General features: G+C 39.3%; 1 protein-coding gene across 1 annotated transcript in view; it reads left to right on the top strand.

The window, feature by feature from the left end:
• Positions 1–5453, top strand: part of STK32B (serine/threonine kinase 32B) — a 134677-nt gene extending 129224 nt beyond the window's left edge. Inside the window, exon 11 of the mRNA XM_014309942.2 lies at positions 3889–5453. Within this exon, the coding sequence (XP_014165417.1) occupies positions 3889–4027 (139 nt within the window). The 3' untranslated portion in view covers positions 4028–5453. The remainder of the gene's footprint in view (positions 1–3888) is intronic.
• The last annotated feature ends 12941 nt before the right edge of the window (positions 5454–18394 follow it).

The following is an 18394-nucleotide window of genomic DNA, read 5'->3' on the forward strand; positions in this document are numbered from 1 at the left end:
GAACCACACTTGGTTCCCAGCATAATTGCCTCTTAGACTCCTCATGTATTTGTACAGAACTGTCCTGGAATAAATGCAACAGACACTGTTCAAACTCATTTTCATCCTCTTTTCCCTGCAGTTTTTTTTTTTTTTTTTAATTCCATATGGCTACATCCACTAGAACCACTTGTTCACTTTTTCATCCATAGCTGGCCATTTTATTATTTATTCTTGGCCAACTGTATTCAGCACAGGAACAGGTACCTGCTTCAGATCCACCACATCAATCCATTCATTCCCCATGGGTCTTTATAAAGTTACCACAGCCTGTGGCTGCATCAGCTTAAAGGCAAGATAAGTCATTCACTGGAGAGCAGCTTCCTACAAATGATTTATTGCACTAGTGTCATTTTTGAACAGAATGGCCCAGACTGCATTTATTTTGCCATAATTACAGGAAACATGTCAAGGTACTCACATTTTTTAAAAGCTTAGAACATCTGACAGAAAAGTGCTCTGGGTTTGACACCAAGGAATCAAGAATGCACCAAAAAGAGAGAAATTTCACTTCTGTAACAGTCCAATATTTTAACTGAAGAGACTGTGCACACATATTTCTTTGTGCCTTGACCTGAGTCTGCAGTTTTGAGGTAAAAAGAAATAGAAACCAATTACTTTATTTTATTTTTTCTGAAACTGCAGTGCTGTTGGGAGGAGGGCTTAGTCTTAGCAAATCTGCAATTTTGACAATTATGTTGAATCTGCAACTTTTCATTCTTTGTCATTGAACTTATCCTACTATGCAGCCTAAAGACAAACTTCAATATTCTTCTTCATCTAGAGAACAAAGCTGAGCTGCAAGCAATTCCCTGCTGGTCCCAAGTTTTCTACTGGCTTTCGTTAAATGTTTGTGATTTTCTTTCTGTCCTGCCATAGTTGTTGCAGTCTTTTTCTGTTCAATATTTTATTTTCCATGCTAGCTTTTAGCCAGTCTGTTCTCTTTACTTTTGTATTTTTATATATTCAATAATGCATACAGGCATAATTATACATGCAGCATAATTACATTTTGGTTGATTATACATGCCACCTTCTTTTCTAATTATCACAGCCACCAGGCTGTAATTCCTTGTTTCACTCAGGCCTGTGAGACACAGAGCAGCACTTAGAGACACAAAGTTCTCAGCTTCCATCATTCCTGACAGCAGCTGCTTGATATCTGATGAGAGAAGCTGAGACACAGAAATGTGCTGCAATTTGTCCAAAGGATGACAGATGTGGAAACAGAATCAGCATCTCCTGGTTCTTAGTCCAGTTTCCCAGCCCCAAGGGTACACTGGTAAGCAGGGTTTTGCATGCCCATAATAAATAAACCCCTAGAGTGAAATCCTTAATGTAATTTTAATAACTAAATACAGTGATTAATAAATTATCAAAGAGTTAAATAGCAGTTATTTTTTACCTCATCATCAGGTTAATAACCCATTGCTTACTTTGATAGTTTGAAATATGCATAGTGAATCTATATACAGAAAAAAGTGTCTGAAAAGGGAATACAGTGAAGTGCTGCTAAAACAATATATTTCTTTAAGACTTCCAAATCCTCATATTCTGTTTCAGTAGTAGACCTGGGAGTAGGACCAGGATAAAAGAAAATAATGGAAATAAATCAGCATTGTTAACCACCTCTGTAGAGAGTGAAAAAATTGAATCTGGCCAGAGGTATCTTTTGAACTCAGCATGGGCTTTATTTCTCTCCTTTTTCCACTGTCCTCCTTACATGCATTCTGCCTTTGTGTCATTTCAAGTGGTTCTCAAAAAAAATTAAATTGGTGTTTTCTTGCTTCATGTTGAGAGAATTCTTATTTTCCTTTTAAATTGAGCAGTGCAGTAAATGCCTTCTTTTTCAGCATTTTACAAACAAAGGAAATAGACAATTCCAGGAAGAAAGCACTTACGTGTCTCAGCCCAGTGCAATGATTCCTCAGATCTCTACAGACCCAAAGTTTTTCTCACTGCACTACTTAGCATTTTGCAAGGTTTGCCACCCACACTTTGCAACATGAGTTTCCAAGCACTGCAGTCTTTTCTCTTGATGCCTACAAAGTCATCATTCTTGTGCCAGTAGCTCAGATCCTGAGATGTTTCAAGTCTCAAGTTGAAGTCTATTGCTCTCCTGGTAGTCTCTTTGATCTTTTTTGAAGATCTTGTTAAAAAAACCCAAACCAACAAGCAAACAAAAAACACCCCAAACCAGCAAATGACCAACATCATCACATCTGCTGTCTTCCATGGTGCCAAGACAGTTTGAAGAGCTACATTCTCCATTCATCTGTGTAAAAATTACAATTTTCTTAAAGTCCCTAGGGTGAAAATCCATTGTCTTGATGCTTTGTCAACATTAATTTAAGCAACTGGTTTTAAAGCTGTTTCACTGATGTTTTACTGGAGATGATGGAAAAATTTCTCATAAGGAAAGGAATCTTCCTCAGCTCATTTGTCAAGAACATTGGTGAAGATAATTGGCTTTTCAGCTGGGGACTCATTTTCTGTGCTATCCTCTAATAATTCACTCATACACTGACCTATAGATTCAATGGTATCCATTGAATTTCTGCTGCACTTAAAACCTTCACCAAAAATGCTTTTGGCAATTTGTTCCTCTAATTTGTTGTTTTCAGTCTGCCTTACAGCTTTTCATTTAATGTGTCTGCCCTTTTACACAGTGTTCCCATTTTTTTTTTTGCTTTAATAGCCTCCCCTATTCATCTGTTTAATTACAGTATTTTCATGTCCCATCACATTGTCTTCTGAGTGTTTAGTACAGTGTCTCCATATTGTTTATGCCACCTGGAAGTATTTAAGGCTTTGAAATTGACCCTTTAAATTTGATTTTTGTATGCTTTTCCACTAATTACTATTTCCTAGGTATTCTATATTTGCAAAGTTGGGGTTTTTTTGGAGTATAGCATATATACCTTTTATAATTGCTGTACCAAAGAGCTCTTCCATAATGTCTCTGGTGCCAAGTCTTGGTGCCTTTTTGAGGAATATTATTTCCCATTTTGAGAACAGAAAGAGTCAGAGAAAAAAATCCTTCAAAAAAGTAGCTGTTCATGTTTCCAAAAAAAAAAAAAAAAAGGTTTTCCACCACCACATAGCATAGCTTCCCCATGAATCTTTACATCTTTTCTGAAAGTTACATCTTTATACAGTGTTTGGAGGAAAATACTGAATATGACATGATCCATAGTAAAATCACAGAGATTGCTGTTGAGCAGAAATGCTGAGAAGCTCTTTGATAACACAGTTGGTGGGGACTGCAGGTGATTCTAGGGCTGTTGCTGTTCCCCAGAAATTATGTCAAAAGAAGATAACTTTGCAGTTTTTAAGCATATGGTTTTGCTGCTGATGTTTCTTGACACCACTCAGGAGGCTCTGATAGCATGAAGTAATAAGAAGAGGAATACTGAAAATACTTCCATCTCATGTTTTTTTTTCTCTTTTACTGATGAAGGTTACTGATAATTTTGTAGGACAGCAGAGGGGAGCAGCTGTTGTGTGCCCAGCCAGCAGCTTCCATCAGCCTCCAGCTGCCTGGAGGTTTTACCAAGTTGCAGCCTGAGCAGAGGTGCTAAAACCAGCACTATCTCTGCTGGGTCTTTATGGCAGGCATTAAGGGCAGCAGGATTTGTCCAAGACCTAATTGCACATATTTAGGAGGAAGCACTCATCAGTGTTTAGAGGAAATGGCAGCTATGAAGCTCAAGCATTTAATACAGGTGAAATGGTGCAGGAATGTTTTATACCAGGAGGATGTGGCTATCCACAGGGCAGGCAGCAGCTGTCCTTCCAGCACAGCTACCTGCACATGACAGCTCTATCCATGTTTTTAACCTCTGGCAGGTTAAGAAGACAGCAGGATCAAAGTGGGCAGGCTTCCAGCATTGACAGCAGAGCATCTCTCCAGAGCCACGAGAAGCTCCAAGACGGGAGGAACAACAATTTGCTGGGACAGGGCTGCACCAGGGGCTGCAGCAGTTAGTGAGCCCAGCCTGCTCTCACACAGGCAGGGAGGGGGAATCCTCCCTGCACCCCTCCCTCTGCACCCCTGCATCCATCCTGGCTCCTCCAGAACAGGATCCCTGGCCAAGGACAACCCCACACAGCACACGGGCTGAGATTCTCCACCTACAACTCTGCTCCTGACTCTGCCACTGGGAAAATGACCATCAGCAGCAAAATACAGTTTTTTAAGTAAGTGTGACTTTCGTTTTCAAAATCCTGGAAGAAAACTTGAAACAATTCATTAGGCAGCCTCTCAAAGATTGCCACATTCCTGGATATTTGCAGGAGACAACTGGGGCCAGCTTTATCTTGAAGGCTTTAATATTACCCCCAATCTCTCTGTTAATTAAAACGGTCCGGTTTGAAATTTTGTGAAACTGCTGGACACAGCTGTCTCTAAGCATCTGCTGTTGAGTTTATAACAGATGTACATGATGTAAATACATTTAATGTAGTGTCAAATAGGCCAAACACTGAATAATTTCATTTAAATACCTGAAACTCATTGAAAAAGTTGCAGTGTGAGTGTATTCACCTTGTTCTTTAACATCTTGTGCTCTGCTTTGTAATAAAAGGTGTGACCCTGGCCAAGTCAAAAAGTTTTGCTAGTGACTTTAGTGGATGCAGGATCAGAAACACCTTTTTATTTGTAACAATAGGCTGACTGAGCCAGAGCTGAAAAGCAGCTTAGTGAGGAGAGCTAAAAACATTAAGAATTTGCTCAGATCCATAGCTAGATGTTATAAAATGTTAAAAAGTTACATGTGTCTCTGTTTTCATGGATCTATTCTGGATGAAACTATCTTGAATAGAAAAAAAACTACTTTAGTCAAAATATTGCTGACATGAAATCCTTTTATTTTAAACAGCAGCCAAAATTCCAAACATTTATGATATTTTACAACTTGTACATCCACATTTTGATAATAAATGCATGTTTATTCTGTCCCATTGTGCTTTTGTTTCGAAGGGTTACCACCCGTAAGCAAATTTCATTTCAACTTTTTAAAATGAATAGGTTAGGGTTTTGGAAGTGAGAAACATTTTATTTGAAATAATCTATTTTTACAGCATCATTTCTGTTCTTTTAAAAAACAAAGTTCTTTGTAATTGAATCTATTGTAAATTTTGTTTCTTGTTATATGTACTTTTGATCACAACTTTTTCACAAATACAGATTTTTATCACTCCATGAAATGAGACAGTGTTCCATATCATCAACAACAAACAGTTTACAAATGTACAAAGGTAAAGATTTTATGTCTGTTACAAGCATGGTGTTGGTCTTCTTTCTTAATTTGGTCATAGACTGAAATAATCATACAATCAAACAAAGGAGCAAAATTTTTCTGGTCATAAGAGGATAAATTCCATCACCCAGAATAAACTATTTCCCATCCATCCTTTCTTTAGTTTTTTTTTTTTTACTTGATATTCATTTGCCTTGGGAAGGACCAAACTAGATAAGATTTCAGATTATTTCTGGAAACACCTATTGTTCTGTTCCAATCAAAATGCATGGTGATCTTGGACCTGGATCTGGATCTGAAAGAAAATCTTTATTTTGAGCAAGAAGAGCTACTCTGGGTGATTTTATACATCAACCACATATGGTGCCACAGTGCTAGCACCTTAACTGAGGTTGGGAAGGCATTTTTGAAGTAAATGTCCTAACCTTACAGCCCTACTGCATTTTGGTACATATTTTAGCACCCAAATCAGATGTTTTTGGATGATACAACACCAGAAGATGTGTTCCAAAAGAGCACTTAACTGCCTTTTCCCCAGTCTTGAGCCTGTAGACCACAGGAATAGATGAGAGAAAATCTGAGATGGAACTTCCCAAAATGTGGCTCATGTGGATGTCAGGTCAGCAGAGCCTCTCCTGTCCAGCTGCACTGACAGCCAATGCATACACAGCCCCCAAGAAACCTGGGCTTATAGGATGGGAAGGGGTAAAATGAAAGAGCTACATGGTGCAAGACCATCAGTGACTGCATTAAAAACTGGAGGAGTTTACTGCAGATAGAATTTAATTAGCAGAAGGATTCTACCAAATATTTGCAGCCTGATCTGTCTCTTGCTGGGTGTATTTGCCAGTGCTTTACCGAGCTGGTTTTGAGAGGAGATTGGCTATTCAATAGATTGCATCTACTTAAATATATTTGCACAGAGTACTGTGCATGAATGCAAGCTCACTCAGACACTTTAATTTCACGCTTGTTGGCACACGATCATTTCCCAAACTGTACTGCTTGCAAAAAACTGAAATCATGGCACCAATCAGCTTTATCGAGAGTCCATGGCACTTCCACTGACTGAAGCTCTACCTTATGCTGCATATAATTATCTGTGTCAACTTATTACACAGATCAGTGAATGCCCTCAGTTATACCATGGAGACCCAATATTGAATCAAAGAATCATGGAATGGTTGGGGTTGGAAGAAACATTTAAAGGTCACCCAGTCCAACTCCCCTGCCATGAGCAGGGACACCTTCACCTGGATCAGGGTGCTCAGAGCCCCATCCAGTATGGCCCTGAATGCTTCTAGGGATGGACCCCCATCTCTCCGGAACACCTACACTCTTATTTCACCTTTCCTTTCAACCAACCTAGCTGTAAGGATCTGCCTTGCCATGGGAAGCTCTGATAATGGTGCAGAAGAAAACTGAGAGGTTATTTTTAATAGAAAATGATTTGTGGGGATAGAACACATACAACAAGAAAAGTCACAAAGCCTGGGAACATGTCTGAGAGAAATGCTTGGTTTAGACTCGTTTCTCCTACTTTAGACAAAAGAAAAATGAATTATCCAGATCCAGGCTCAAAAATAGAGATGAAAAAGGGAGAAAAAAGCTTTTAGGATGTGATGCACTTTCCCTGTCTTGATTGTCTGTTTTAGCAGATGGTTCTCCCTGTAGCTCTGCCTCCATGGAGTAAACATCAGAGCACACAGCTCAGATGTGGACATGCACATTGTGCACTGACATTTAGTCAGATGAATCTGATTTGTGATGAGACAGACAATTTGTCGAGCTACATTCTAATCCTTATGAAAAAATGGGATCATTTCTGATCTATTCAATGGGAATAAGAGACATTAAACAGTTTTCATCCTTAAGTGCAGAAGTGGTATTAGAGCGACAAGAAAATACACAAACATACTCTTATCTGGCATTCCAGCAGAAATGAAAACAGGGAAGTCCTAAATAAGACATAGAAGATTATTACAATAAATTCAGCAAGATGAAGGACAAAAGGAAAGCAGGGCAATCATAAATCCACAAGAAACTCTTTGGGACTCATTTATTCTATAAAGCTTTATTGCCTTGCAAAAGTGGACAGTGATCTTGACTCCCAAAATCTCACCTGGTTTCTCTAAGTAATTTAGAAGATAAAAATATTTTTCTCATTTCTGCTCCAGGGAAGAGATAAAGAAGTCTAACACAGCTGGAAAAGCAGTTTGCTGCTGCCACAGTTTATTGCAGTGCCTCTTGGTCTGTGGTGTTGCAGTTCTGATCCCACATGCACATTCCCACAGCATCACTCCACGTTAAACTCTGCCAGATTTACCTTCTGTTCAGTTTGCTCCTTCTATGTTGTGTATTAAATATTGGCACAGTACTGTAAATGTTTAATTATCAACTGTCATAAAGTACAAATGGCTCCTTTCATCTGTAGTCTTGACAAAAATTATTAATGTAACATTTCCAGAAGATTTTCCTGTAGATCTGGGAGAATAGGACAGTTGGTTGTAGGTTTTGGCACATTATTTAAAATGACAGCTAAGTACATTATAGAAGAAATAATAGGCACTGATCCACCCAATTCCAGTCATTGAGATGTTTTCTGCTCGTAGGAACATGTGATCACAATTTCACACTTATTTCTGACTGTTTAAACTAAACCTAAATAATGCTGTAATGGGCTGTACTGGGAAGCTGAAGTAGGCTGAATTAGACCCAAAGCATTTTTCTGTTTTCCACATGGATAGGTGTGCCAATACTTCTGCTACTAAAAATGTGGCTGCCAGCACAGGAGAAGTTTAGAGGTTTTGCACAGGAACATTGACAGTTTTGGTGGGAGCTGGAAAGCAAGGAGATACTCAAAGTGCATTAATGAAAAAAAGCTACAGATTTAATAGGCTGTCTCTGGTAGCCTCACTGCTCTAGCACTGGCCCCAAGAGGAGAACTGGAACAAACAACTGCCCTGCAAGTAATCTCAATTGTTTCTTTATTTGGCCCAGATTTCATCCATGAAAAAGTGAGTCCATCTATGCAGACTCTGATTAAGAAGCAAAGGAAGGAAAAAAGTCCCTGTCAGCAGTGCTGGGCTGCTCAGACTTTGCCTTCCAGTGCAGCAAAAGGGACAAACAACAACTTATACCACTTGCTGCAGCTGCTATCGGTCCTGCTGGGGACAGCAGGATTTTTCTTACACATCCATTGCAGTTCAGTCCCTTAGCACATGCTACCACCATATCCTGTGATGAGTTTTGAATGAGGGATAATGTAAAGCTTGTAGAGACCCTTCTGCTGTCACACAAAAACTTCCATGATAGACTGGCGTGGTTTTTAAAGAGGAGCTTTGTGGTTCTTCTCCTGGAGAGCACACCACCAGCTGAACGACTGATTTCTTCTGCACACTGTGCTTCAGCATCTCAACCTTCATCAGGTTTTGTTTATCTGTGTTACAGTGATTGAATCAGTTATGCTCTGGCCAGCAGGGAAAAATGTTTTCGTATTTTTAGCCTTCATTTAGCGATGCAAATGAGCTTCCTATAATCTTGTTTGTGAGAAAACACATGCTACAATCAGGACCCCAGTAATGACTGATATTAGCTATGCTCTATACATCAATGAGATTGGCTCAGAGTCACAAGCTCCCTTTTTTGTGCTTTTTAATTGGAAAGGAGCAATGTATCTAATCAATTAAACAATTTTTTTACAAAACTGCCCCAACTGCCCTCGTGAGTCCTTCCAAAGAATCAAAATTGTAATATAGGGCAGAGCTTTGCTGTTCCATGTTTGTGGGTTTCTTTAAGTCTATTAAAAACAACAAAGCAGCCATAAAAAAACAACTGTAACTTTCTATATCCATTAAAAAAACACAACTGAGAACAATCATAAAATGCAAGTCCTTCTAAAATGTATGCCAAGAATACAGAGTTGTGTAAAACCAGTGTCCTTTAAATGGAATTAGATTTAGCCACAGACACTTTCATGGGCAAAACTATGTTGGAACCAGTGCTCTTAAGAATTTTTTGTTTCTTACTATCCATTGTTTTGATGTGTGCTATAATGAAGCCCTGGAATTTTCCCACAGTGATAATTTTGTACTTGAAAAAGCCCTCTTGGAAGAATACTATATAATTTAATTACGACTTTTCTACACAGTTTTGTCATAACTTTAATATTCTCCAGCCTCTGTGCAAAGGTATTGAGGCAATTTTGTTGTTAATTAGTAATGAGAGAATGCTCTAAGTCTGCTCCATATCCTGAGTCCTATAATAATAAATGGTTTATCCACACATTAAGGTAAGTCAGACACCGTCACAGACACATTTTATGAAAAATCCTTTCCTTAGGATTTTTTCCTCCTGAGAAGCTGAGAGGCCTCAGGAACAAAATGTAAGCAATGGTTATCTGCTGCTGTGGAATGCAACAGGTGGATCTGTGATTGGTCTCATGTGGTTGTTTCTAATTAATGGCCAATCACAGTCAGCTGGCTCAGACTGTGTCCGAGACAAAAGCTTTTGTTATCATTCCTTCTTTTTCTACTCTTAGCTAGCCTTCTGATGAAATCCTTTCTTCTACTCTTTTAGTGTAGTTTTAATAATATATATTATTACATATAAAATATAATATTATGTTAATAATATTAATAATATATAATATATTATTAAATATATTACATATAATATTGTATAATATATAATAACATGATATATAATATCATATATTATGTATTATATTATAATCGATATTATATAATATACAATAATATATATAGTATACATAATATATAATTAATAAACCATAATATATATATCCTAAAATAATAAATCAAACCTTCTGAAACATGGAGTCAGATCCTCATCTCTTCCCTCCTCCTAAGACCCCTGTGAACCCCATCACAAGACACTACTGCAATGAATTTACAATTGGAACCAGCTTTGTAAGATATACTTTGAAACCAGGGATAAACTGGAAAATGTTCAGGGCAACAGACAACAATGAAATCAACTTAACAAATGTGACAAGCACCCATATAATGCAGATATTATGGAGTATTTTCTACATTTAGTTATGTTCAACATCTCCTTTAAGGCCATAAATTTCCCATTTATATCCAAACCCTCAGGCATTATAATCTTGGAGAGTACAGAGCCTGCTGCAGTGACACCAGCAGCTGTAACCTGTGCCTCATCCTCAGGGCAGCAGGAGCACACCAGGCTCCTTCTGCTGAGCAGAAGATCACTGCACCTGCAGAATCCAGATGAAAACAGATGTGGGGAGCTGAAATTAAGTATGTAAACATGATGAGAGCTGCCAATAGAGCTGGCTTGCTGTTTTTGCACCTCCTTGTTAAGACCTCATGTTGTTCTCCTAAATCCTGCCTTCCCCAGGGTCTGGCAGGGCACTCACTGCTCCAGGTGTGGGGTGAAAACCTCTGCATGTTTGTGCAGAGAAACCTCTGCATGTTTGTGCACAGAAACAAACCTCTGCATGTTTGTGCACAGAAACCTCTGCATGTTTGTGCACAGAAACCTCTGCATGTTTGTGCAGAGAAACAAACCTCTGCATGTTTGTGCAGAGAAACAAACCTCTGCATGTTTGTGCACAGAAACCTCTGCATGTTTGTGCAGAGAAACCTCTGCATGTTTGTGCAGAGAAACAAACCTCTGCATGTTTGTGCACAGAAACCTCTGCATGTTTGTGCAGAGAAACTAACCTCTGCATGTTTGTGCAGAGAAACAAACCTCTGCATGTTTGTGCAGAGAAACAAACCTCTGCATGTGAGCACTGCAGCACAGAAATCCAGCCCTGCTCAACAGCATTCTGACTGACACACAGAATTCCTGCCCTTCCAGCCAAACTACATCCCCAGACAGATCCCCACCTCAGCCATGACCTGTCATCCAAAACACCTGGGCTTCCACCTGCTCTGGTACTGCTGAGTCACAAACTCCAGGAATTAAAGGTCTTGGAAATGCTTAGAGTCTTCTGAAGCCCCACCAAGTCCACCAGAGTGTTTCACAGTATTTCCTGTAGCCAGAATTCCTCTTTCTTCAGTGTTGAGATTAATGTTATATTTTTCAGAGGTACACATTAATACTGAACAGCCAGTAAAATAAAAATAAGGCTGCTTGTCTTGTGTTTCAACATATATTTTAAAGAGATTTCTGAAATGTCTTCCCCATCTTATAGGCACAGCTATTAAATAAGTGTCATACCTTTTTTTTTTTTTTTTTTGCAAATGGGAGGCATAAGCACACAGTGTGGGTAGAGAAATCAGAGAAAATATATGTGACTGACAGTGTACTCTCAGACCACAGCACTAACTTTCATTACCTTCTTCTCATTATTTTCTTCAAGATAAAGTATCTGCTAAAGCTTGTAGCAGCAATATTAAATCCTACAGGTCAAATTGTGGGAACTGTATTTTAAAACAAATACCATATCATATTAACAGTCTTTTATTCCACTTTTTCTTTTTATTTTGAAGACTAATAGGTCCCGACAATAAGCCATTTCTGGATCCTTCATTACTTCATATTACCCTCTCTGTAATTTGTCTCCTCTATAAAAACAAATATTCCCCTGGCAACACACACCACAAACATATTTCTCTGTTTTCCCCTCACAGTATTTTCAGTTTTCCCACACAAATGAAGATTTCTGTGTCTCTCAGACATTGTGCTGTCCCTCTCTAGGAAAATCTTCTGTGTGAATTATGCTGACAGCTTACAATTGCCCTGTAAACTGGAAGTTATTGATATGAGGCTGCATTATCATATTTAAGATGCATGAAGTTGCTAATACTTCACACTATCATGTTTCATAATACTGTAGGGTCTTGGAGAAAAGGGAGTTAAAGTTTTTGGGGATTTTTTTAAGTGTGGGTATGCACAGCAGCTGAATGCACAGCAAAGCTCTGGGTATTTTATTGCATGGCTTCAGCATGTTTGCACAGCAATATGTTTAACTCCCTGAGGCTGCTCCTTCCCACCTTGAGTGTGTCAATACTGATTTTTCACCTTCCACTTCATAGTACTGCCAGTCTTCTTGGTAGGACCAAGATTATTGGTTTACTGAGTCAGTATCTATAGCAGGGACACAGCCCTGCTGTTTTTGAAGAGCATACATTTGTATGAACCAATTATTTGACTGTATTTTTCTCTTTAAGGAAGGAATATTTATTTGTACTTGCTGAGAAGACCAAATTAAATCTCTTCCATTTAGTACACTTCAAAAATAATTTTCTCACTTCCTATCAACTGTTTAAATCTCTTCCTAAATGAATGCTATGAGATTTAGAAGGTGCTGAAAATCTGCTTCTGTTTTTCTTGAAGACATTTATTCCAAAACTCTTTCCATTAAAATAAAGCAGCCATCCTTCTGATCTTTATCTGTGATATGCTCATTATGTAGCATATACATATTAATCTATAATTAAAAGGGGTGACTGTGAGACATAGTTCATTTTCCCCATGTTCATCGACAGATTTGGAATATATATCCCTTTACAAATGACAAACCACACCTACAGGAACACATAACAGTTATAACATAGAAAACAGATTTTTCCTGTCCATGGATGGCAGAAGCCTCAATCTTCCAAGCTAAATATTGTGCTGAAGTATAATGAGACATAATGCAGACACATCTACAAGTGTGTTAAAAAATAAAATCTTGCTTTCTCTCCAGGGATTTGAGAGCTGCAGATTTCCTGCCAGAAAAGCTAGAAGTGTATTTAGATCGGGCTGGGGAGAAGGCAGTGCTTCTAGGAGACAGAAAACATGCACTGGCCCAATATTTGGAAGCTGACAATGTTTTCTTGTTAAATTATGTCATCCCAAATAAGAGTGTTTTGCTTAACATAAACCAGAAAGACTAGACATATAAAAATAATTTAAACACATTTGTGTTGCTCCAGCCATAGCTTATTGTTACCTGGAGATACTGTATTAATAGCAAAAGGTTTTTTTGCAAAAAGCTTGCACATGATGAGCTTTCTCTCATGCTATCAGATAAATTTCTGTCTGTTTACATCAGAATTTAATGAAGTTCTTTTAAACTTCCCTTCTGCCCCTCTCCATTTCTGCCCACTTTCAATGCCCAAGTGTTAAAGACCCTCTTCCTCTCAAGAATTTCCACTCTGAACTGCACATCTCTGCTTCCCACCAGGTCTTATCTTAAAGTAAAATAATTTTTAATTATATTTAATGGCAGTAATATTTTGTACTTCAAAGAAAGGTCTTCATTAACCATGCTGGATGCCATTTCTGTTTATCCACACATGCTGGATGCCATTTCTGCTGTGGGGATGTGAGATCATCTTTGGCAGCCCCTCCTAGAAACAGGCTTAGCTGGGCCCTTCTGGATGTTCTGGATGCAGAATTATGAGGTAGCTCTAATGAGGGATTTGAGTGGCTAAAATATTCAAGCACCATAAATTTAGATACCTGGGGCACAGAGCCCAGGGAAACCCAGGACCATGAGCTTAGAGCCTGCCCTTTTCTTTTAGTTCACAGAGAGACCTCACAGCCCTGCAGCTTTCAGACATGCAGAGCTCACCACCACCATGTCCAAGGCTCTGGGATATGTCTGGAATTCCTCCCTTTCCTGGGGAATGAGGTCTCCATCCAGTTCAGCCCTGCAGCTGTCCTGGTGATGGTACACTCCTACACCAGTAACTACCATGACATCTTAACACTGAGAAAATTAATCCAGACAATTAAAAACCTCTAGTTTGAAGCTTTCCAAAGCCCAAGGAACTTAAAATATGTCCTTCCAGGAGAGGGGAGCACACGGTAGAAAGAAATGTCTTTTTTTTTATTGTTTTTTCCCAGTCTCTGAGGAATCCCAGATTATTTTACAAATCTTCGATTCATGAAAGAAAACCCAATGTCCTTATATAGAGGACTGTAAAGAAGAGCACAATGAGTGCTGTACAATGTCCTTATATAGAGGACATTATACATTCTTCTGTAAAGAAGAGCACAATGAGTGCTGTACACAACATAAAATTAAGGAAAAATTTCTGTTCAATCATTCTGTTCAAGTATCATGTCTATATTACTTGCTCTCAAGATCAGCTACAGGACAAAAAGTTACTGCTCTCTAATCAGTATTCATATGAAAGTGTTCAAACTGTAACTCAGAATCCTGAGAGACTGGAACGCTTCTCAGTTCCATCTTTTTAAAATGAGAATGAATTCCATTTCAGTGGTAGCTTTGATGTATTTCAGGCTTTTTTCCCACATCAGTTAGAAGAAAATTATTTGCTTCAACAAATCTTAATGTTTGTATGTTTTTGGTTTTGTCTGTCATTAAATGACAAACATTTTCTTAGATGGCAAACATTTTTTGAAGCCATTTTATGAAAGCACATTTAAAACACATCCTGAAATGAGGCTTGGTTTTGAATTTATATTATTCAAAACACAACCACATTGAATGACCCCTTTTGTTGGATGAAGAATATGGCATAGTGAATGGAATGAGTTTGAAAATAGTTTTTTTTTAACAAAAATGCAACTGGCAAGAGCCTTCTTTAACACTCATGCAGAATTTTGTTTTGCAAAAAGAACAGTAGTGTGTATCAGAGCTAAGATGGGGTGCATAAGGCCAAGAAAATTCATTTCATTTGCTGCAAAAACAAATTGGCAAGTAAACACCATTCAGCCAGGCTATCAGGTAGTCCATCCATAAAATTTAGAGGAAAGAGAGGAATGTGCAGTGACCCAAAATGAGGAGCACTATGTCCTTTTCCTTTTATCAAGAAGTCATGTTACTGAAAAGGTGTCTCCACTGTAAAGGACACAAGGGAAGTCACTAGTGCTATTATAGATCCATTTCCATTGGCAGATCAAAGCAGCAACATAAAAACAAGTGTCAGCTGAAGCATTTTCTTCTACTTTCAAGGTAAATGATAAAAGCTTCTGAATGGAAATCTATCAAAATCTTTTCTTCTGACATGTTGATGGCAATTTTCCTGACTGATATTAACCTCATTAAATAGCCATCAATGTCTGCTACAAAACTGAAGAGTCCCTTCCCACAGTCCCTCTGAAGAAAGATGGCCAGTAATGAAAAATTCAAGTCTTTTACTTTCTGCTAAGCATGAACAGATGTATAGACAAATTGGACATGAACAAATGCATAGAAAAACATCACTTATACTGGAAATAGTTTTGATCCCTTGCCTACTCCTTCATATTTTAACCACTCAGTGATTGATGTTCTGTCCAAGCCTGGTATATGGCTGGAGTTGATTTATTCTTGAGATACACCTCTCTCCATTCACCCCTTACTGAGAAGGAAGATACAGAACTGCATTTTGCTATGCTTCTCTTTAAGGAATGTGGCTTCACTCTAACACCTTTCTCACCCGCTCTTCCCAACACTGGAAACTGATGTAAAGAAGTCATCACAGCGCAGTTTAGGCTTTTTTGCAAAGGCCCAGTCCAACACACATGGCGCCTGAGTACAACCCCAAGGTTACACTGTCTAAAGGTTTGTGTAAAATCCAGGCCAAATGCTCCACAGCCTCATCCACAAGCAGCTCTCAGGATCCCAGTTTATCTAATTCCTGTGGCATTTTTGCACCCAATTGAAAACAAGCTGCCACAAGTTACCTGGGCAGGAGAACACAGGTCACAGATCCTGCCTGATCCTCTCCCACTGGCATTTTGCATCAAATTCAGTAAAACCCTAGGAAACCTAAACCCAAAATTCTATCCAAACATTCTTTGGTTTGTGGTTCACTGAATGCTGCTGTGGTGTGTTTGTGAAGTGAAAGATCTGGAGCAGTACCTGGAGAAGGAGAAAAGGTTGTAAAGCAGAATAGAAAATACCTGGGCTGAAAAGAGGGAGAGAAAAGCAAGGAATGAGGCTAAAGTCTGAGATTACACAAGGAGATTGGGCTGGAGGTTAAGGCTGAGGCACACCAAGAGATGTGGAGCCTGGGACTGGTGGCAGAGCTTGGCCAGGAAGAGACAGCACAGATGAAGGAGTCCAGGCATGAGCAAGTGAGGGGAGAAAAAGCACAACAAGAAACAGCCTGGAGGGCTTGGGGTGAGAGTGGATCTGTCAGGCCAGAACAAATTCTTGTGCAATGGATGGAAGAATTTCTGCCCAGCAGATCACATTCCCCTGCAGAGACTTAATTTTCTACTGTACATGTTGTTATAAAATGATGCGAATCTTCCAGCAAAGTACATCTCACCCTTCTGTAGTTTCCCATGGAGAAATAGAGGCAAATAGGGAAAAACACAACCACTGGTAACAGAGGTCTGTGCAGAAGAACAAATTCTTCCAGACTTGCTGAGGAACCATGAGCACACATGAAGTACTGGATGATTAGAGCTCACCAGCTCCCATGAAAATATTTCCAAAAGTATTATTCCAGGACCAGAAGGCCTTGAAACAATTAAAGCACTCTCACAACAGGGGCTTTTGGTGTCTCCAAAACTGGAGGGCAGGAAAACTGTCACATGAGAAATGCCAGGACTCAGGGAGATGGGGAAAAGGCTGGTAGGAAAGGCTCCTTTCTGCATTTCATGGAAGCCAAGACATTCCTTGGAAAGTGCAGGAAGTTGCAAATCTCCATTATCTGAAGGGATATGTTCTCTTGAAAAACTTCTACCAGCTGAAAGCAAAAAAGGAATCCTGGTTTTCTGGCTTCTTGATAGATTTAGCCATTTAGATGCAAAAATATTATTATGATATGACTATGGAAAATTAGCGAAAAGCTAGAGAATGCCAGGAAAAGGAGGATCAGCGCAAGAGCCCAGAAACACAGGTTGAAAGTTCAGAGGCAATTTAGCAGACCCAGCGGAAAACTTCTGATTTTCTTTCCTTTAAAGACCAGCAATATTTTCCAGAAAGGTTCTGTCTCTTCTACAGGGGATTGTTTAATGGCCAGAAATTATGGCCAGTGTTTCATTTATCCAAGTAATGAGAAAAGCAGCATCCCAGATTTATAGCAACAAAGATTTTGGAAACCTCAGTAGGACTTAGAAGCAGTAGGTGGTAAAGTCCTTTTCCAATGTCAACATTCTCTCTTCACATTTGCTTATCAGCGGTGGGGCTCCAGTGAGGGTCCTGTCAAATGCATCTACAGAAAAAACTTCCCTCTGTCCAGGCATAATGGCCTTTGCTAGAGACTGGATTGGACAGTCCTCAGGCAGAGGAGAGCCCCAAACAAACTCCTCACTTTATGTGAGGTCCCTGATCATGGAGCTGTTGAAAGGGAAGCATCATCTTCACTTTGGGAGAAAGGTTTTAAAAGGAAAGGTCTCAGCTGCATGGTACAAACAGATGCTCTTGCCTACTTGCATCCCAGGGCTACAGATATTGAATGAGAAACATATTCACAGGGTCCTGAGGCAATCAGAGCCTGTTGAAGGCACTCACTGCTCAGATGAACTTCTCTGAAGTATTCACATACTTCAGAAATGTCACAAGTACACATTAGTTTTGAATACAAATAGCAGAAAAGAAATGAGGCTTGCTCATCTTTGATTCCATTATCTGTCAAGACTAGATGTTCCTAGTTTTCCCTTTATTTGTTTAGGAACATGTGTTATTTCAATAGTTACCCCCCAGTCTCAAAAAACCCAACAGAAACCATTTGTAAAAACCAGCAATTCCCAGACTGTAAATGCCATGGGACTTTGGGACTCTGCAACAGAACAACATTCCACTTCATTAATGTATACTGATGGGAAAGAGAAACTGCAAGGAACAGCAGAGCCCTGCATCCCTCCCAAGGCAGCAGATGGAACAAGAAAACTACACTGGCAGAATCCCACAGACCCAGTGCACAATGAGGTGGGAGGGTCCTGGATCTTGTGGAAACAAGCAGTTGATGGACAGTGATTTGGAGCAATTTTCTCCTGAGTAATCAGCAGTCACTTCACCACAGGGGTAGGCTGCTGCTGTGCCTCTGCTCAGGGAGAAGTGGCTCCAGAAGGGATCAGGCACCAGCTCTGGTGCAACAGGCAATGAGCACTGTGCTGGCTGATGCTGTCAGACCCCAAGTAAAGCAGGAGAACAGGATTTTTCATTCTCCATGCTCTTCTCAGCAATGTCTGGATTCAGCAGGGAAGGA

Source organism: Geospiza fortis, unplaced genomic scaffold (assembly GCF_000277835.1).
Source record: "Geospiza fortis unplaced genomic scaffold, GeoFor_1.0 scaffold666, whole genome shotgun sequence".
NCBI classification, from domain to species: domain Eukaryota; kingdom Metazoa; phylum Chordata; class Aves; order Passeriformes; family Thraupidae; genus Geospiza; species Geospiza fortis.